The sequence below is a fragment of the Haliotis rubra genome, unplaced genomic scaffold (assembly GCF_003918875.1).
Source record: "Haliotis rubra isolate DU_JTF1 unplaced genomic scaffold, ASM391887v1 Scf326, whole genome shotgun sequence".
Taxonomy (NCBI): domain Eukaryota; kingdom Metazoa; phylum Mollusca; class Gastropoda; order Lepetellida; family Haliotidae; genus Haliotis; species Haliotis rubra.
The window spans coordinates 491,497-513,181 of record NW_025766998.1 but is presented as its reverse complement, the minus strand read 5'-3'; the positions used below and the strand labels follow the sequence as shown (position 1 = coordinate 513,181).

Below are 21,685 nucleotides of genomic sequence, written 5' to 3'. Positions count from 1 at the left end.
ATAATCAAGTCTGGACCAGACAATCCAGTGATGACATGTGTCAGCCAAGTCAGCAAGCCTGACCACCCAATCCAGCCTTGTACTACAAGCATGGGTAAAATGATGGTTATGGTGGTGGTGGTGATGATGATGATGATGATGATGATGATGATGATGATGATAATAGTTGAATTGACCTGGCAGTACAAAACAGTTTGTAACTTATCGTTCATGAAGATATTCTTGTCCTTATCACTGATTTGGTGGTAAACTATTTACAGTGAACAGTTTTCAAGTTGTTTTGATGATTAGGAATGTTATTGTACCATTCTCAGGTTATCCACAGAGATGAATGTGGTTGGGGTGAGGAAGATGATTGAACTAGCCAAGAAACTGAAACATCTACAGGTGAGTGAGGGGGAATCAGTCATGACAACTGAGGAAGAGGGAAGAGAGGAGGGAAAGGTTGAAGGAAGTGAGAGAGAGGAGAGGTGGATTGAGGAAGTAAGGGACAGCGTAGGAGGAGTTGAGTGGAGGAAGTGAGGGATGGATGCAGGAGTTAGGGAAGGGAGGAGAGACGAATGGAGGAAGTAAGAAAAGTAGGACAGATGGTTGGAGGAAGTAAGGGATGGAGGAAGAGAGATGGTTGGAGGACGTAAAGTAGGGAGGAGAGATAGATGAAATAAAGGATGGAGGAGAGATAGAAGAAGTAAGGATGTAAGACAGATGGTTGGAGGTAGTAAGGGGTGGAGGAAGAGAGATGGTTGGAGGAAGTAAAGTAGGGAGGAGAGATAGATGAAGTAAAGGATGGAGGAGAGATAGAAGAAGTAAGGATGTAGAACAGATGGTTGGATGAAGTAAGGGGTTGAGGAAGAGAGATGGTTTGAGGAAGTAAAGTAGGGAGGAGAGATAGATGAAATAAAGGATGGAGGAGAGATAGAAGAAGTAAGGATGTAAGAGAGATGGTTTGAGGAAGTAAGGGATGGAGGAAGAGAGATGGTTTGAGGAAGTAGAGTAGGGAGGAGAGATAGATGAAGTAAAGGATGGAGGAGAGATAGAAGAAGTAAGGATGTAGGACAGATGGAGGAAGTAAGGGAAGGAGGAAGAGAGATAGTTGGAGGTAGTATTGTAGGGAGGAGAGATAGATGAAGTAAAGGATGGAGGAGAGATAGAAGAAGTAAGGATGTAAGAGAGATGGTTTGAGGAAGTAAGGATGTAAGAGAGATGGTTTGAGGAAGTAAGGGGTGGAGGAAGAGAGATGGTTTGAAGAAGTAAAGTAGGGAGGAGAGATAGATGAAGTAAAAGATGGAGGAGAGATAGAAGAAGTAAGGATGTAGGAGAGATGGTTGGAGGAAGTAAGGGAAGGAGGAAGAGAGATGGTTGGAGGTAGTAAAGTAGGGAGGAGAGATAGATGAAGTAAAGGATGAAGGAGGGATAGAAGAAGTAAGGATATAGGAGAGATGGTTGGAGGAAGTAAGGGAAGGAGGAGAGAGGTGGAGGAAGAGAGATGGTTGGAGGAAGTAAAGTAGGGAGGAGAGATGAAGTAAAGGATGAAGGAAGAGAGATTGTTTGAGGAAGTAAAGTAGGGAGGAGAGAGATGAAGTAAAGGATGGAAGGGAGGTAGAAGAAGTAAGGCTGTAGGACAGATGGTTGGAGGAAGCAAGGGTGGAGGAAGAGAGATGGTTGAGGGAAGTAAAGTAGGGAAGAGAGATAGATGAAGTAAAGGATGGAGGAGAGATAGAAGAAGTAGAGGATGTAGGACAGATGGTTGGAGGAAGGAAGGGGTGGAGGAAGAGAGATGGTTTGAGGAAGTAAAGTAGGGAAGAGAGATAGATGAAGTAAAGGATGGAGGAGAGATAGAAGAAGTAAGGATGTAGGACAGATGGTTGGATGAAGTAAGGGGTGGAGGAAGAGAGATGGTTTGAGGAAGTAAAGTGGGGAGGAGAGATAGATGAAATAAAGGATGGAGGAGAGATAGAAGAAGTAAGGATGTAAGAGAGATGGTTTGAGGAAGTAAGGGGTGGAGGAAAAGAGATGGTTTGAGGAAGTAAAGTAGGAAGGAGAGATAGATGAAGTAAAGGATGGAGGAGAGATAGAAGAAGTAAGGATGTAGGACAGATGGTTGGAGGAAGTAAGGGAAGGAGGAAGAGAGATGGTTGGAGGTAGTAAAGTAGGGAGGAGAGATAGATGAAGTAAAGGATGGAGGAGAGATAGAAGAAGTAAGGATGTAAGAGAGATGGTTGGAGGAAGTAAGGGGTGGAGGAAGAGAGATGGTTTGAGGAAGTAAAGTAGGGAGGAGAGATAGATGAAGTAAAGGATGGAGGGGGAGATAGAAGTAAGGATGTAGGAGAGATGGTTGGAGGAAGTAAGGGAAGGAGGAGAGAGGTGGAAGAAGAGATAGTTGGAGGAAGAAAGTAGGAGGAGAGATGAAGGAAGGGATGAAGGAGGAGAGAGGTTTGGGAGGAGGAGATGAAGGAGAGGAGATGGAGGAAGTAAAGTAGGGAGGAGAGAGATGAAGTAAAGGATGAAGGAGGGATAGAAGAAGTAAGGATGTAGGAGAGATGGTTGGAGGAAGTAAGGGAAGGAGGAGAGAGGTGGAGGAAGAGAGATGGTTGGAGGAAGTAAAGTAGGGAGGAGAGAGATGAAGTAAAGGATGAAGGAGGGATAGAATATGTAAGGATGTAGGAGAGATGGTTTGAGGAAGTAAGGGATGGAGAGATGGAAGAAGAGAGATGGTTGGAAGTAGTAAAGTAGGGAGGAGAGATAGATGAAGAAAAGGATGTAGGAGGAGAGATGGTTTGGGAGGAGGAGATGAAGGGAGAGGAGAGATGGATGGAGGAAGGAAGTGAAGGAGGGGGAAAGATGGTTGGAGGAAGAAAGATAGAGGAAGTAAGAGAGGAGATAAAGGAAGATAGGGGAGAGATGGATGAAGAAGGAAGGATAGAATGGTGACGTGGATGGTCAGTGTACTAATGTGTGCTGGCTGCATGTTGCAGGTGTTTGTCCATGTGTCCACTGCCTACGCCAACTGTGAACGACCCTACATAGAGGAGACCGTCTACCCTACCATCGTCCAGCCACAGAAGCTCATTGATGCTCTAGAGTAAGCACCCTCATCTTATCTCACCAATACTTGGCAGACTTGTCTCCCTTTGCTGATAGGATCTGCTGGTCGTGGGTTTGAATCCCTGATTGTGATCCATGGTCTGTTAGCACCACAGTGGATATTACCAGTTGTACCAAAATTGCAAACATGATAACACACTGTTTATCACTTTACAATATATACAGTATTAAATACATGGAGTAACTCACTCACCTGTCTTTGGGCACAGCTGGTGTTGAACACTGCAATTTTCTGTCACTAGGAAGAGGTTGGCTCAGATTGTTTGCTCTAATTAATTGCAGAAGTGGTAGACATCTGTATCTCTGTGGACTTGCCACCCTCATTGAGACGAAACACTGCGAAGCCCCACATTGCCCCACTCACTCACCTCACCTCACCTCACCTCACCTCACCTCTCACCTCACCTCACTCATTACTTGTCTCTTTCAGATGGATGGATGATGAGATGGTAGACATCGTCACCCCCAAGTTGCTTGGCAACAAGCCCAACACCTACACCTACACCAAGCAGTTGGGGGAGACGTTGCTGGTGACAGAGGGCGCCGGCCTGCCCATAGCCATCGTACGACCATCGATAGTTGGGGCAGCCTGGAAGGAACCTCTCCCTGTAAGTACCACATCCATGTTTGGGGTTTGTTGTTGAAACACCCTAGCAATGTCAGCAGCTAGTCATTATTAGGTGTGGAGTCAGCCCTTAGGTGACTTTCTTTCTGTGTCAGCTTACCACAGGTCAATACTGGTCAAAGTGGAGTAAACTGACTCACTCACTCACTGATGCATTGTTTGTTTTTTCTGTAGGTATTCAGTACATTTTGAGTCCATTTTGTGCATTCTGTTGGGTATTTTTGTGTCGATGAATGGACATTTCTTTGAAGTAATTCTCCTTGAAATGCTTTGGGCATTGGGGTAGCCTAGTGGTTAAAACTATTGCTCATCACCCCGAAGACCTTGGTTCGATTCCCCACATGGGTACATTGTGTGAAGCCCATTTCTAGTGTGCCTCGTCATCATATTGCTGGAATATTGCTAAAAGCAGCATAAAACTAAACTTACTCACTCCTCAAAATGCTGTTTCTATTGACTTGTAATTTGTGTGCTGCCCAAAGTGTGTAACATGTTGCATATACTCACAAGACTAACTGACTGAGTTTGGTTTGACGCCGCTATTAGCAATATTCCAGCAACATCATGGCGGGGAACACCAGAAATGGGCTTCACACATTGTACCCTTGTGGGGATTCGAACCCGGGTCTTCGGCGTGACGAGCCAACGCTTTAACCACTAGGCTAACCCACCGCCCCTACTCACAAGAGCAATAAACATGTCAACAATAAGCAACAAGTCACAGCTTTACCTGCAGTATCTTCTGCAGCAGAATCCATGATTTCTTCTATGGATCACAAGATATAGAAATGGAAAGAATATTATGTATGCATCTTGAAGAGGATACAATAGGTAGAGTCTTGTACATTAGTGCTGCATTTTGATGTATATTTGTAGGAAAGTTATTCAAATTTAATTGAATAATGGTTATGTGCTTTAAATATTTTATACAAATATACATCTTAACTTGAGCTCTGCTCAATCTGTTGTTGGTGATCCAACTGAAGCACTGTTCAATAGTGAACCCAGCTCAACTTCTTGTCAGTCATCATTGGAAATGACTCACTTTCATCCTGTTTTGAGATTTTGGTTTTACAACATCTAACTATTTTCTTGTTACAGGGTTGGATCGACAACTACAATGGGCCAAGTGGTCTGTACATTGCAGTAAGTCAGTCATCAGCTATGTTAAATACAATAGGACATAGGACAGTGCATGAAGGGAGATAACTCTTCCTCATCTGCCAGGCACTCAGTGGACTGAACTTGCAATACTGCTTTTTGTTATTTGAAGTAAAAGGTGAGGTGAGGTGAAATTGGGTTTAACGTCACGCTGGAGAATATTTCGCCATATGACAACGTGCATGTGTGTGTATGTGTAGGTGCGGCTGCTTGTACTAGCCCAGACTGAAGCTGGTTTTATAGTGCTAGCCCACTGAGATACCAAGCCGCAGTGAAGCATGAATACCCCACTCAGACACATTATACTGACTCTGAGCCGACCAGTCCAGTCCTTGTTGTACCCATTAATGCCGAGCGCCAGGCACGGACCAACAAGTACCATATTTTAACGTCTTTTGGTATGACGCGGTCGGGGATCGAACCCGCGACCTTCCGCTCTCGAGGCGGACGCTCTAACCACTACACCACGGAGGCGGTTTGAAGTAAAAGCATTGAGACAGCAAGTTAGGATTTTCCACTGTAAGTGATAATTGTCGTGTTTTTACTTGTTTTTTTTCTTGCATGTTGTAGACTAGGATTACAAACTGAATGTATATTCATTTAATCTTAGATGGAGGATTTTAACTTTTAACTTACTATTAGGGCGATGTCTGTCAGGCTGCATTGAGTGTTGTGTTGTTCCAGGCAGGGAAGGGAATCTTGCGGTCAATGAAGGGGGATCACAGTGCCGTGGCGGACATCATACCAGTGGACATCCCGTCAACCTGATGATCACCTCCCTACACTGCTGTGTACCAACCCAAACAGACTGGTACACTGCCACCGTCAGTCAACCCAAACCTGGGGAGATGGGTAGAGTTAACATGGTGTACCACTGTACCACTTGGGATCAGTCAACCCCTTCACCTGGGGGGAGATGGGTAGGTTAACATGGTGTAGCATTGGATCAGTCAACCCCTTCACCTGGGGGAGATGGGTAGGTTAACATGGTGTAGCATTGGATCAGTCAACCCCTTCACCTGGGGAGATGGGTAGGTTAACATGGCGTAGCATTGGATCAGTCAACCCCTTCACCTGGGGAGATGGGTAGGTTAACATGGTGTAGCACCGGATCAGTCAACCCCTTCACCTGGGGGGAGATGGGTAGGTTAACATAGTGTAGCACCGGATCAGTCAACCCCTTCACCTGGGGGAGATGGGTCACATTGATCAGTCAACCCCTTCACCTGGGGATGGAGATGGGTAGGTTAACATACCTGTGTACCACCATTGATCAGTCAACCCCTTCACCTGGGGGAGATGGGTAGGTTAACAAGGTGCATCACCAGATCAGTCAACCCCTTCACCTGGGGGGAGATGGGTAGGTTAACAAGGTGTATCACCAGATCAGTCAACCCCTTCACCTGGGGGGAGATGGGTAGGTTAACAAGGTGTATCACCAGATCAGTCAACCCCTTCACCTGGGGGGAGATGGGTAGGTTAACAAGGTGTATCACCAGATCAGTCAACCCCTTCACCTGGGGAAGATGGGTAGGTTAACAAGGTGTACACCAGATCAGTCAGTCCTCTTACAGTCATGTGGACATCTTTCAAAAGCTTAGGTGATGATTCCGACTGTATGCTTGATAGTACTGGTATTGAAGAAGTTACAGGAAATGCAGTATTATTCCGCAGTATCTATTTTGTACTTTGATACCATACTACACAGACATTTTGTGTTTCAGAATCTGTTGTAATTAACTTCTACAAGCGAACCCCACTAGATGACTGCTTCAGGCGACCCAACGTAGCATTAACAAATAACAGGTAGGTACCTTCGTCCTCCATCCTTGCTGCTTCTCTTCTGTCACCACTCATCTACTTGTGTTGTTATGTTGACAGTATATACAGGATCTGTGTATTCCAACCACCTTGTTTCAGCTTCCTCCATGACTACTGGATGTTCGTGAGTCACATGATACCAGCGTACATGTACGACCTTGTCTTCAAACTGGTGGGCAAACAGCCAAGGTAATAGTCATTTCAAGGTGTCTGTCATGTTCGTGATTTTGGAGGTCCCTACATGAGGAGAATACAGCAAGGTCTATTGAATCACCCGTAGTTTCAAAGACAGCTCAGCATCGTATAAACTAAGTCGGTGGATCATAGGGAAAGACTTGCACCATTGCAGATAAATAATATTTCAGTGTAAACAATTAAATCCAAAGGACTGTAAATAGCTGTAATATTGCTGATGCAGCATAAAGTAATAATTTTTCATTAATCCCAATCCAAACGCAATATGGTAGTTTGAGCAAGGGGAGAGAACTCATTCTATTTATTATCTCCCTTTCATTGAGTGCTTCACTGTCTATCAGCATGTATGTCATAGTTACATTACATCACTTTAATGCATGTTGTTTCTCTTATACTCTTGCTCTATGACAGATGTTCTTCTCAAGCAGCACTTAGGGTGCTGGGAATTAACTGATGAAATGAGGACTGGCTAGAAATGTCCACACATCTCTCACTCACTCCCTCTCTCATTGACTTTCTTCTCCCTCAAACTCCCTCTCTCATGCCCTCTCTCACTTTCACTCCATCATTCCCCCCTCACTCACTCACTCACTCACTCACTGTGTTTCTGTTTGTCCAGAATGGTGAAGACCTACAACAAGCTACACAAGTCATTGGACATCTTGACCTACTTCACCAGCAACTCGTGGGAGTGGACATACACCAACCTGGACATGTTGAAGAGTAAACTGACCACACAGGACCTCAAGGTACACTCACTGCGGACGGCATCGTAGTTCAGCTGGTCACCTGTCACACCCGTGTGTGAACCTCACTGTAGCAACTGAATCGATCCTGTGTTCAGGTTTACTTATATCACACTTTTATTGCATCTCTACTTATAATTCTAATACTGGCAATGTGAGACTACTTTCCCATGCATTGCCATTGATTCAATATGGTGGAGAAATATTGGTGGAAACTGACCATGCCCTGTTTGTTTGCAGACATTTTACTTTGACCCACGCCCCTTGCACTGGCCGACCTACATCGAGAACTACTGTCTGGGGGCCAAGCAATATCTCCTGAACGAAGACCTGGCTGGTCTGCCAGCTGCCCGGGCCCACCTCCGCAAGTACGTACCTCTGCTACTATAGAGAACACACTGTCTAGTCTGCCTGTAGATTCTAGTACAGGGACACACCCACTCAATACAACTCGAGTACAGGGACACACCCACTCAATACAACTCTAGTACAGGGACACGTCCACTCAATACAACTCTAGTACAGGGACAAGTCCACTTGATACAAATCTAGTACAGGGACACACCCACTCAATACAGCTCTAGTACAGGGACACACCCACTCAATACAACTCTAGTACAGGGACACACCCACTCAATACAACTCTAGTACAGGGACACGTCCACTCAATATAACTCTAGTACAGGGACACGTCCACTCAATACAACTCTAGTACAGGGACAAGTCCACTTGATACAAATCTAGTACAGGGACACACCCACTCAATACAGCTCTAGTACAGGGACACACCCACTCAATATAACTCTAGTACAGGGACACACCCATTCAATACAGCTCTAGTACAGGGACACTCCACTCAATACAACTCTAGTACAGGGACACACCCACTCAATACAACTCTAGTACAGGGACACACCCACTCAATACAACTCTAGTACAGGGACACACCCACTCAATACAACTCTAGTACAGGGACACGTTCACTCAATATAACTCTAGTAGAGGGACCACCCACTCAATACAGCTCTAGTACAGGGACACGTCCACTCAATACAACTCTAGTACAGGGACACACCCACTCAATACAACTCTAGTACAGGGACACACCCACTCAATACAACTCTAGTACAGGGACACACCCACTCAATACAACTCTAGTACAGGGACACACCCACTCAATACAACTCTAGTACAGGGGACACACCCACTCAATACAACTCTAGTACAGGGACACACCCACTCAATACAACTCTAGTACAGGGACAAGTCCACTTGATACAAATCTAGTACAGGGACACACCCACTCAATACAGCTCTAGTACAGGGACACACCCACTCAATATAACTCTAGTACAGGGACACACCCACTCAATACAACTCTAGTACAGGGACAAGTCCACTTGATACAAATCTAGTACAGGGACACACCCACTCAATACAGCTCTAGTACAGGGACACACCCACTCAATATAACTCTAGTACAGGGACACACCCACTCAATACAACTCTAGTACAGGGACACACCCACTCAATACAACTCTAGTACAGGGACACGTCCACTCAATACAACTCTAGTACAGGGACACACCCACTCAATACAACTCTAGTACAGGGACACACCCACTCAATACAACTCTAGTACAGGGACACGTCCACTCAATACAACTCTAGTACAGGGACACACCCACTCAGCTCAAGTACAGGGACACTAATACAACTCCAGGGGGGACACACCCACTCAATACAACTCTAGTACAGGGACACACCCACTCAATACAACTCTAGTACAGGGACACACCCACTCAATACAACTCTAGTACAGGGACACCACTAATACAACTCTAGTACTCACTTGATACAACTCTAGTACAGGGACACACCCACTCAATACAACTCTAGTACAGGGACACACCCACTCAATACAACTCTAGTACAGGGACACGTCCACTCAATACAACTCTAGTACAGGGACACACCCACTCAATACAACTCTAGTACAGGGACACACCCACTCAATACAACTCTAGTACAGGGACACACCCACTCAATACAACTCTAGTACAGGGACACACCCACTCAATACAACTCTAGTACAGGGACACACCCACTCAATACAACTCTAGTACAGGGACACACCCACTCAATACAACTCTAGTACAGGGACACACCCACTCAATACAACTCTAGTACAGGGACACGTCCACTCAATACAACTCTAGTACAGGGACACACCCACTCAATACAACTCTAGTACAGGGACACACCCACTCAATACAACTCTAGTACAGGGACACACCCACTCAATACAACTCTAGTACAGGGACACACCCACTCAATACAACTCTAGTACAGGGACACACCCACTCAATACAACTCTAGTACAGGGACACACCCACTCAATACAACTCTAGTACAGGGACACACCCACTCAATACAACTCTAGTACAGGGACACACCCACTCAATACAACTCTAGTACAGGGACACACCCACTCAATACAACTCTAGTACAGGGACACACCCACTCAATACAACTCTAGTACAGGGACACACCCACTCAATACAACTCTAGTACAGGGACACACCCACTCAATACAACTCTAGTACAGGGACACACCCACTCAATACAACTCTAGTACAGGGACACACCCACTCAATACAACTCTAGTACAGGGACACACCCACTCAATACAACTCTAGTACAGGGACACACCCACTCAATACAACTCTAGTACAGGGGACACACCCACTCAATACAGCTCTAGTACAGGGGAAACACCCAGCATGCTTTCGGGGCGGTGGGGTAGCCTAGTGGCTAAAGCATTCACTCGTCACATCGAAGCCCCGGGTTCCATTCCCCACTTGGGTACAATGTGTGAAGCCCATTTCTGGTGTCCCCTGCCATGATATTGCTGAAATATTGCTAAAAGTGGCTTAAAACTAAACTCACTCCCTCCATCCCTCCTCCCAGCATCTTTCTCTGTACCCTACACGTAAATAACAATACATAAACATAGTGCAGTGTGATTCAACAAGCGAAACAAAATTAATTTATTTATGTATTTTTTCAGATTGAGGAACATACGCTACATGTTTAACACAGTGACGGCAATAGTGTTCTGGAGAGTCCTGATCGCGAGGTCCGACATTGCGCGCAACGTGTGGTACCTCATCGTTAGTCTTGTGTTCAAGTTTGTCCGATTCTTTCGGATCACAAGCACCATGCAGAAGACATGAGTGGTGGAACTACTAGACATTTTGTATGCAAGACCAACCCTCATCCAACACTGACAGTTACAGAGAAATCATTTCAATATTGATACCATCAGTCAGACATCAGCATGTTCTGACTCAGTGCATCTGTCCATGGAATAACTTCTAGAATTCAGATATAAAGTATAAGATTTGTTACAAAGTTGGGAAACTGTTGATTTGGAATGTTGTTGCTGGTGCGGAGGACATATGTCCAGGGTATAGATTGGAATAGTCTCAACATGGCTAGGTATAATGGTTATTTGTGATCTTATGTTTTTGATGTTATAAATGTCTACTCAATCATGGCAGAATCTATTGACAGTGGTCAGGTCTTGGTTCTTCATGTTGGGGGTCGAAATTTTATCTTGTTGATAAACGTACAGGGGATAACTGATGTTGTCAGCTCTGGGACTCTTTCTTTTCCAAATATTTAATTTTTGTTGGATTTATGAAATCATGGACCTTTACCTGTTATGAATAGTATTTTTGCCAGTCTAAAATATTCATTTCTGTTGGATATTTTGTAAATGGCTAGGATAAATAAAACTTATCGGTTATTGACTGACTTCAAGTTGAAAGTTTTGAAGACGTCACCAGCTTGTGATGTATTGATGAAGTCATACCTGTAAATTGTATTGTGAATATTCCCTGTTGTTTGAAATATTGTAAAAACACAGTGTCAATGTAGATATGTACAGACTGTCATGGATTCTTTGATGAAAGTTATGAACAAACAGGATATCACGGCCAGCATCTGAGCTTCAGATGGATGAGACGGTGACAACTGGTGTCGTCCATCAGGTGTGGATGTGATGAGGGTATTCTATCAGAAACACAGGGCCTGGTTGGCTGTCTTGTACAGAAATGGTGGTTCATTAATTGACAGGGCTCAATAACCTGGGCCGTCTGACAATCTGTACTGTTCAAAATTAAGGGCTTGCTATGGTCGCCCTGAAACCTTTACTGGACTCCTTCTCGAGTGTCAACCATTTCTGGGCAAGGGTGAAAGATATGGGGCCAGTTCCTCAAAGTGGTCTCAGCACTAATGATACTTTTACTCGGACTTAGACAGTTTTAGTGCTAAGATTGCTTTGTAAAGCTGGGCCCAGAGTGAATCACCTGGGTATTTCTGGTGTATGATGTGAGATGTGAGATATGAGATATGGACTTCATGTAGCTCTGGAATTTGTTGACCATGTTCTAGTCCTACGTGTGTTGAACTGAGATCACAAAGAAAAGTGATCCAGTTGACCATAGTAGAAATGATTATCATCCAGGGCCCTGCTACATAAAATGATTTTAGTGCTGTTATTTTGCAACTCTCTTTCTGAAACCTAGGTCTACAATAGTTTCCTGACAGTCATAGGACTACGGTGATCGTAACTCCCACACTCAAACTTCAGTAATGATAGTTGTAGCTCTATAATCACTTTGTGGACTGGACCCTGTTCTTCAGTTACATATTGATCATCATGAACTCATTACGATGTGTTAGTGTCAGTCATGGTTTTACATGTACACCAACCAGCTGCGTAGACTCTGAGAGCAATGCAAGCACCTGGCTATCCACAGTCATTGTCATCCAACAAGTTATTGCATCAGTTAACCAGTATTCCACATTTTAGTTGATGGTATGGTTTTACTACTGGAGGGAAATATTGTCAGAACAAATCATTATTTAAAGGAATAACCTTCAGAAACTCTCACAGTACAATGATAATGACTCAAAACTTGTAACTGAGACAACTGTACTTGATGGAAACTGAGAGCTTTGATTTGTTGCCAGATTCATGAATAGCTCAATATTGTCAAACTATTTTTTGAACTATAACAATATTATATCCTTTTGCAAATTAGTTGTCAAGGATTTTCTCTGGGTTTGGGTTTGATTCCCAGATTTGTCCCTGGTTTGTCTGTACCCATTGTGGGGGTTTCAGCAGTCTCACACATCAGAATCTGCATCACTTGGGCTGGCTCTTCACACATTTAGCACACACAAATGATAAACTGACCTGGTTAAATTAGTGGGAACAAACTCACTAATGTTTGGATGATGCGGTGTGCTTGTTTTGGGTTGAGGAGCAGAGACAGTTATGAAATAGGATCATGGGGAGTGCTTCGTGTACAGTCCAGTATTTCTAACCTATGCTTGCTTGTGTTTATGAGCAGCTGAGGAATAGAACTCTCATATCCATTTCCATGTACAAATGTCCATATGTTGATAAATGTTTAAGCAGGTTTTTAGGATCTGTAAATTGACATTACTAATGAATGTTTGTGCAATTATAACCAGATATTGTAAGTAACCACGGTACCTTGTCCTGATTTTGTGTTATTGTCAGTCGGCAGTGTCTGTGTCATGATGCAAACAGACACAGAGGAACAAAACCAGACAGGTCGGAGGTGACACGGAGTGGAGGTTGATGTCAAGGTACACTTATAGCAGTGTGTGTGTGGCTGCCTGTACTCATCCAGACTAATGCCTTGTAGTGTATACAGTTACCATGACACATAACATGGATAACCCACGCCGACACAGTGTACAGACTTGTAATGCTAGCTCATAGTTACAATACATTTTAGCATGGATAATTCACTCTGACCTGACCAGTCCTTGTTATGTCAGCTTAATGCTGAGAAACAGACTAAAACAACTTGTACTATCTTTTAACATCTCTTGGTATGACACAGCCAGAGATCGAATCACAGATGCTTCAGTGTCCAAGCAGACGTCGTATCCACCAGAAGAAAGCAGCAGTCTGTGCATGTCTAAAGTCTTACAGCTGGTCACTGTTACATGTACATGTTAATTCAGTGTAGGATTTTTTGCTATCAAATGAAACTGATTCATGGAAAATCCTTATGTTACAAGCCCCCCACTTATCTGTATTATGCTTATTTAACCTTGTATGGGATTTGGTCAATTATTTGCTTATCAACATTTACAGATATTTCTATAATTTTGACGTTTTAATGTAAAATTCCATCATATATTAACAAAATATATATCAATTGAAACTATTGGACACATTTGCCAAATATATATCTTTTAATGATTTGATATATGCATAAACTAAATTTCTGCCAATCTTTTCACTGTTTCATCAGAACACGTCTGTACTGTGGAGATATTTAAGCCCTGTTTTTATGCAGTTCATCACTGAGGTCCCGGTGTAAACTTTGACATACTCACCTGATTCAGAGGTCACTGTGCATCATGTTCAGTGAACACATGTAATGAAGTCGACATCCGTGTAGATATGTAATCATCGTGTGTGTCCTTGTTGGATGTCGGTATGATTTAAAATCATTTGTATTTATCGGCATCTGTTTTCAATCATATGCATCAACCTGAGAGGTTAGCAAGATGTAACTAGGAATCTACGAATGTGGAGGTAAGAAGTTCATAAACCACGGATCCTGGATTTAGATTCCATATCATGAAGAAAGCTGTTGAGAAACAGGTGAGCAAGCTGTCATACAGCAGTGTTTGAAATTTATGACAGAACACCAGCATTTTTATTTCCAAAAACACATTTTGTTGGGGATGGGTGGGATTAACCATGAAATCTATTGATCAAAAAGATTAGGTCTGAATTTAAAATGGAGTGAAAATAATCCCTTTTACCTCCTTATTGGCTTCTCATTAAATAGGGGTGGTGGGGTAGCCTAGTGGTTAAAGCGTTCGCTTGTCATAAGCACGGTGTCCCCAGACCTGAGTTCGATTGCCCACATGGGTACAATGTGTGAAGCCCATTTCAGGTGTCCTGTGCCGTGATGTTGCTGGAATATTGCTAAAAGTGGCGTAAAACGTAACTCACTCACTCACTCTTATTAAATAAGACTCTTTAAAGGTTGCTTGTGACAAGTGTCAGGAGTTGTCTGCCCTATTGTGGTCTTTGCTTGAAGATTTGGAGGAATTTTATACACTGCATTCGTCAATAAAATTAACTAGATGTTCAAGCTGTTTCTTGTTAGGGCTGTAACGATCACCTTATGCCACAATGTGGAATATCGCATCAAATGGGTCTCCTAATATGGCAAGTGTCAATCTTGTATCACGTCATGGATCAGATTACAAGATTCCTGTCAAGATATGCAGGGCATCAAGATGAACCGTATTGTCAGCAGCAACTTGATGTGTATTGTTGTCAGCCTGTTGTCGATACAGTCTACTTGTCCTAACAGACCCAGACTTCGATTTTATGATTTAGTGGGTAAGTGAGTATAGTTTTATGCCGCTTTTAGCAATATTCCAGCAATATTACTGCAAGGAGACGAGAAATGGACATTAACATTTTTCCATTAATTGGAACTGAACCAAAGTCTTGGGCATGATAAGAGAATGCTTAGACCACTAGGCTGCTCCAAACACCTCTGATTTATAGTATCTTGTGGCATTTAAAGGCATTATTATCATATGAAATAGAGAGTGATAGGGCATATAACAAATATACATGTATAAGGTCATGTTTTACAGGTAAACCTGCTAGAATGTTTAGAGTTATAATCATTCTTATTCTTTAACCCTTTCCTTGTTTCATCTTCAAGTTGTCAAAAAATGTCACGTTAAACTTATATGTTTATTTTCTCTTAATCTTTGGATATCTGTAAACAGAATAGGAACATATTTGAAGTTGCTTCCTGAACTGAATGTAGGGGAGCAGCTGTCCTGTAGTTAGAAACAAGAAAACTTGTCAGTCCTGGAGACTGAGGATCTACAAGGAATTACAGATTATCTGTCCCGAGAATGTAGACAGTGTAAATCCTGAGATTTGATGTGGGACTTACAGCTTTCATTCAGGGGCAGATAATCCCATTGATTTTGTGTTGGTTATTCTATATATCACCCTTGTCATTTTAGGGGAGAATATAAAGAAAACAGCATGAAATGTTGATTCTATCTGCTTTAGATAGACTTCATTGAAAGCAATCTGGTCTTCATAGGAAATGTAATCTTAATTTGGGATGTCATGAACAGCGGAACATCACTTGTCTCAACATTGAAGCACTGTGTTGTCACATGGCTTCAACTGACCAATCAGCATCAAGAAGTGCTTAAGTGCACATATCAGCAAGTAATTATATGATCTTTCCTCTAAGGAAAATGGCTGTTTTGAGATAGTTTATTTGTGCATAATGTTGCTGTCGCCATGTCACGGTTGTTTTAATCATGATAATTCACATGCTATTTATTGACAACTGTTTCTATTGTATATATATATACTTTTTTTACTTTGCTTTAATTAACCCATTGTTTCCTATGTGTTGTAAATATACCCAACTGCTCAAAATTCTAGGTAATCTGTCGATAAGATCTGTTTAAATATAAAGATTGGGATGACACAACAAACCAAATCCATGCATGGGGCAAATCTAGAATAATGATGGTCTTTGAATTAGCATGTTCACCAGAAATCCAGTGTTTGGGCAGCCATGCTACGAGGCCCTTATTAGGAATTAATAAACATATCGATCCCAAGTAGCCCTGTGCTTGTGTCCATGTGTTAATTATCTGCTTCGTTCGTGGTTAGGGCCTTATTTATTGTACTGTGGCCCATACCAGGGATTTGTATGAAGACTTGGAGATGTTGGTTTAGCATTCCATGATGATCTTGCCCTACTCTCTGTTTCTGCCTGGCCTAGGCTGCTTTGTAACGGGTCTATTTTCACAACTGAATAAAAGCAGGTTACACTTCATGTTGTGTTAGTTTGTATTTCCACTTGAATAATAGCTGTGAAGTTTCTCTTTGAACAAGTCAGCAGATGACACATCCCCCCTGGTCCGGACACCCATGTGACAATATTGGTCCATTGTCTTTGGATGCCTTCAGTTCAGTGATAAAACGAATAATGCAGCTCAGTATTGTTCAATCATCAAAACAGTGAAGATCCAGGCTAAAATTGATCTTCAGTAACCCATGCTTGTCGTAAGAGGTGATTAACAGGATCGGGTGGTCAGGCTCGCTGACTTGTATGATATGTCATAGTAACCCAATTGTGTAGATCCCACAGGAACCAACATCAGAATAGGTCTGACAGTAGAACCTGAGTTAGAATAGGTCCCCACAGGAACCAACGTCAGAATAGGTCCGACAGTAGAACCTGGGTTAGAATCGGTCCCCACAGGAACCAGACGACAGTAGAACCTGGGTTAGAATAGGTCTGACAGTAGAACCTGAGTTAGAATAGGTCCCCACAGGAACCAACGTCAGAATAGGTCCGACAGTAGAACCTGGGTTAGAATAGGTCCCCACAGGAACCAACATCAGAATAGGTCCGACAGTAGAACCTGGGTTAGAATAGGTCCCCACAGGAACCAACATCGGAATAGGTCCGACAGTAGAACCTGGGAAGGAGAACCAGTAGGTCCTCAGTAGAACCAGGTTTAGAACAGATGTCAGTCGAATGTGGGAAAGAACACCTGCCCAGCACCAACCAACATCCTTGAATAGGTCCGACAGTAGAGTTTGGCGGTCCTGGAGGTTCGATCCTGTGGTGGTCCTGGAGTCACTGTAGCTTGTGGGTCCTGGAGTCACTGTAGCTTGGGATGGAGAACCAGTAGGGTCCTCAGTGAACCTGGAGTCACTGTAGCCTGTGTGGTCCTGGAAATACTGGAGTCACTGTAGCTTGTGGTGGTCCTGGGGTTCACTCACTGTGTAGCTTGTGGTGGTCCTGGAGTCACTGTAGCTTGTGGTGGTCCTGGAGTCACTGTAGCTTGTGGTCCTGGAGTCACTGTAGCTTGTGTGTGGTCCTGGAGTCACTGTAGCTTGTGGTGGTCCTGGAGTCACTGTAGCTTGTGGTGGTCCTGGAGTCACTGTAGCTTGTGGTGGTCCTGGAGTCACTGTAGCTTGTGGTGGTCCTGGAGTCACTGTAGCTTGTGGTGGTCCTGGAGTCACTGTAGCTTGTGGTGGTCCTGGAGTCACTGTAGCTTGTGGTGGTCCTGGTCACTGTAGCTTGAGTCACTCCTGGAGTCACTGTAGCTTGTGGTGGTCCTGGAGTCACTGTAGCTTGTGGTGGTCCTGGAGTCACTGTAGCTTGTGTTGGTCCTGGAGTCACTGTAGCTTGTGGTGGTCCTGGAGTCACTGTAGCTTGTGGTGGTCCTGGAGTCACTGTTGTGGTGTTGGTCCTGGCTTGTGTTGGTCCTGGAGTCACTGCAGCTTGTGGTGGTCCTGGAGTCACTGTAGCTTGTGGTGGTCCTGGAGTCACTGTAGCTTGTGTTGGTCCTGGAGTCACTGTAGCTTGTGGTGGTCCTGGAGTCACTGCAGCTTGTGGTGGTCCTGGAGTCACTGTAGCTTGTGGTGGTCCTGGAGTCACTGCAGCTTGTGGTGGTCCTGGAGTCACTGTAGCTTGTGGTGGTCCTGGAGTCACTGTAGCTTGTGGTGGTCCTGGAGTCACTGTAGCTTGTGGTGGTCCTGGAGTCACTGTAGCTTGTGGTGGTCCTGGAGTCACTGTAGCTTGTGGTGGTCCTGGAGTCACTGTAGCTTGTGTTGGTCCTGGAGTCACTGCAGCTTGTGGTGGTCCTGGAGTCACTGTAGCTTGTGGTGGTCCTGGAGTCACTGTAGCTTGTGGTGGTCCTGGAGTCACTGTAGCTTGTGGTGGTCCTGGAGTCACTGTAGCTTGTGGTGGTCCTAGAGTCACTGTAGCTTGATGGGTGTGTCTCATGCTATCAACCACTACCTTGCTTGACCCTGACTAATGTGGGATTTCTGATGAATGAATGAACATTATTTCAAACTACAGACCTAGTTTTACAGCCGAATGACTGTAGGGTGAACAGAAATAAGGTGGCAACAAGACACATTCTGATGATGCCTTGTAATAAAAATATTTATTTGACTTTACAATAAATAGAATCATGATTGAAATGTAACAATATGGAAGGCCACAATAGGCTGAGTAATGTGTTTGATCATTTTATTCACAACTGACCCCTCTCCTCTGTTATCACACAACCTTGCCCCAACCCCCCAAACCTACCCCTTCCCACAGCTCTGTGAAAGTGACAGTCCCATTTCTCCCACTCTAAGTGATGCTGCCCTTTCAATAATCCAGCTGACTCTCTCCCTTCCTTCATCTCTCCACCATAAGGTACAGTCCTCCTCCCAACCCAACCCAAACCCAGTCTCCCTGTATTCTCTCACCCTGTCTCCTGTATTCTCTACCCTGTCTCCCCTGTATTCTGTATTCTCTACCCTGTCTCCCCTGTATTCTCTACCCAGTCTCCCCTGTATTCTCTACCCTGTCTCCCCTGTATTCTCTACCCTCTCTCCCCTGTATTCTCTACCCAGTCTCCCCTGTATTCTCTACCCTGTCTCCCCTGTATTCTCTACCCAGTCTCCTGTATCCCCCTGTCTCCCTGTGATTCTCTGTATTCTCTACACCCAGTCTCCCCTGTATTCTCTACCCAGTCTCCCCTGTATTCTCTATGCCCAGTCTCCCTTGGTCTCCCCTGTATTCTCTACCCTGTCTCCCCTGTATTCTCTACCCAGTCTCCCCTGTATTCTCTACCCAGTCTCAACTGTATTCTCTACTCTAAGATGGTCCCAGAAACAGTCTATCCAAGTAAGAACTGTGTCCTACATCTTCCAGCATCATAACTGTGTGACTTTGTCTTTGACTAGAGCGGTGAGGGTTTTCTGTGTGACAGACCTGGAACACAAACAGTATCTTAACACTGAATACATAGATATTACATCAAGATTATCACGACAGATGAATCAAGAATATTATAGTGAGGTGATGAATCATTACTGCAGAGTCAAGTTACGTTTAATTTTAATTTGATTAAGTTATCTAATACTGCATATATTGTGCTAGAATGTTGATAATTTGCTTAAAAAGGGAGTAACTTCTGGAGGTATACTGACATCGTCAATATTGATAAAATGTCTATAATCTAGTGCTACAATATGGTACCTGTTAACAGGTAAACTCCTGGGAAATCACTCAAAGTAATCCATATGAATGGAAACTTATCATTGATTGTTTTCCTTGGACAACACATAATTTACCCTGTAGTTTGTAAAGATGGGACAGTCATGCATTAATTTGTTCATTCTATGAGTGTGTTCCGATTGTGTCTCCAACTTACCTCATGGCAAAGGTTGGGATGTTGACGTCGTATATGATGAAGATCTGGTGTTGACCCTCCTGCAGAGCGTAACACTTGTGAGACTCACACACCACGTACGTCTCCATGGCCTGATGGGGGAACTCCGACGGACCTGAACAGTGAGTGAGTGAGTGATAATCCCCACATAAACGCTCCATCTCAATGTAACTTTGCTGTTTTATGCCACACTCGGCAATATTCCAACTATATGTCATGGTCTGTACATAATCAAATTGGACCAGACAATCAAGTGATTAATATTACAACCACGAAACCATGACAACAGGGTATGATGACACACCATTAACTAGGTTACAGCGTCGGACAGCACATGGAAGCTACAACTACCAGGTTACAGCGTTGGACAGCACATGGAAGCTACAACTACCAGGTTACAGCGTCGGACAGCACATGGAAGCTACAACTACCAGGTTACAGCGTTGGACAGCACATGGAAGCTACAACTACCAGGTTACAACGTTGGACAGCACATGGAAGCTACAACTACCAGGTTACAGCGTTGGACAGCACATGGAAGCTACAACTACCAGGTTACAGCGTTGGACAGCACATGGAAGCTACAACTACCAGGTTACAGCGTTGGACAGCACATGGAAGCTACAACAGGTACCAGGTTACAGCGTTGGACAGCACATGGAAGCTACAACTACCAGGTTACAGCGTCGGACAGCACATGGAAGCTACAACTACCAGGTTACAGCGCTTACTGGACAGCACATGGAAGCTACAACTACCAGGTTACAGCGTTGGACACATGGAAGTACAACTACCTGGTTACAGCGTCGGACAGCACATGGAAGCTACAACTACCAGGTTACAGCGTTGGACAGCACATGGAAGCTACAACTACCAGGTTACAGCGTCGGACAGCACATGGAAGCTACAACTACCAGGTTACAGCGTCGGACAGCACATGGAAGCTACAACTACCAGGTTACAGCGTCGGACAGCACATGGAAGCTACAACTACCAGGTTACAGCGTTGGACAGCATAAGCTACCAGGTTACACAGCACAGCTACAACTACCAGGTTACAGCGTCGGACAGCACATGGAAGCTACAACTACCAGGTTACAGCGTACAGCACATGGAAGCTACAACTACCAGACAGCACATGGAAGCTACAACTACCAGGTTACAGCGTTGGACAGCACATGGAACAACTTACAGCGTTGGACAGCACATAGGCTACAACTACCAGGTTACAGCGTTGGACAGCACATTACGGAAGCTAACTACCAGGTTACAGCGTTGGACGGCACATGGAACTACCAGGTTACAGCGTTGGACAGCACATGGAAGCTACAACTACCAGGTTACAGCGTTGGACGACAGCACATGGAAGCTACAACTACCAGGTTACAGCGTCCGGACAGCACATGGAAGCTACAACTACCAGGTTACAGCGTTGGACAGCACATGGAAGCTACAACTACCAGGTTACAGCGTTGGACAGCACATTACTACGGAAGCTACAACTACCAGGTTACAGCGTTGGCATGGAAGCTACAACTTGGACAGCGTTGGACAGCACATGGAAGCTACAACTACCAGGTTACAGCGTTGGACAGCACATGGAAGCTACAACTACCAGGTTACAGCGTTGGACAGCACATGGAAGCTACAACTACCAGGTTACAGC

General features: G+C 44.2%; 3 protein-coding genes across 3 annotated transcripts in view; 1 reads left to right on the top strand and 2 right to left on the bottom strand.

Moving 5' to 3' along the window:
• The window catches only part of LOC124283981 (fatty acyl-CoA reductase 1-like), a 41,524-nt gene extending 30,058 nt beyond the window's left edge, over nt 1-11,466 (top strand). The window contains 13 exon segments of the mRNA XM_046720032.1: nt 315-387; nt 2,976-3,082; nt 3,536-3,713; nt 4,832-4,876; nt 5,576-5,645; nt 5,648-5,743; nt 5,942-6,038; nt 6,169-6,365; nt 6,616-6,697; nt 6,812-6,901; nt 7,527-7,656; nt 7,894-8,021; nt 10,724-11,466. Coding sequence (XP_046575988.1) covers nt 315-387; nt 2,976-3,082; nt 3,536-3,713; nt 4,832-4,876; nt 5,576-5,645; nt 5,648-5,743; nt 5,942-6,038; nt 6,169-6,365; nt 6,616-6,697; nt 6,812-6,901; nt 7,527-7,656; nt 7,894-8,021; nt 10,724-10,889 — 1,459 coding nt within the window. The 3' untranslated portion in view covers nt 10,890-11,466.
• A 6,173-nt stretch (nt 11,467-17,639) lies between these two features.
• LOC124283979 (putative uncharacterized protein ENSP00000383309) lies at nt 17,640-18,572 on the bottom strand. The gene has a single exon (XM_046720031.1). The coding sequence runs from the start codon at nt 18,570-18,572 to the stop codon at nt 17,640-17,642; it is 933 nt and encodes a 310-aa protein (XP_046575987.1).
• A 779-nt stretch (nt 18,573-19,351) lies between these two features.
• Nucleotides 19,352-21,685, bottom strand: part of LOC124283972 (protein fuzzy homolog) — a 144,995-nt gene continuing 142,661 nt past the window's right edge. The window contains exons 10-11 of the mRNA XM_046720024.1: nt 20,002-20,134; nt 19,352-19,559 (exon numbers count right to left, since the gene is read on the bottom strand). Coding sequence (XP_046575980.1) covers nt 19,502-19,559; nt 20,002-20,134 — 191 coding nt within the window. The 3' untranslated portion in view covers nt 19,352-19,501. The remainder of the gene's footprint in view (nt 19,560-20,001; nt 20,135-21,685) is intronic.

Excerpts from the sequence above, each read along its gene's own strand:
- LOC124283979 (XM_046720031.1), bottom strand. The coding sequence starts at position 18,572 with ATGAGACACACCCATCAAGCTACAGTGACTCTAGGACCACCACAAGCT.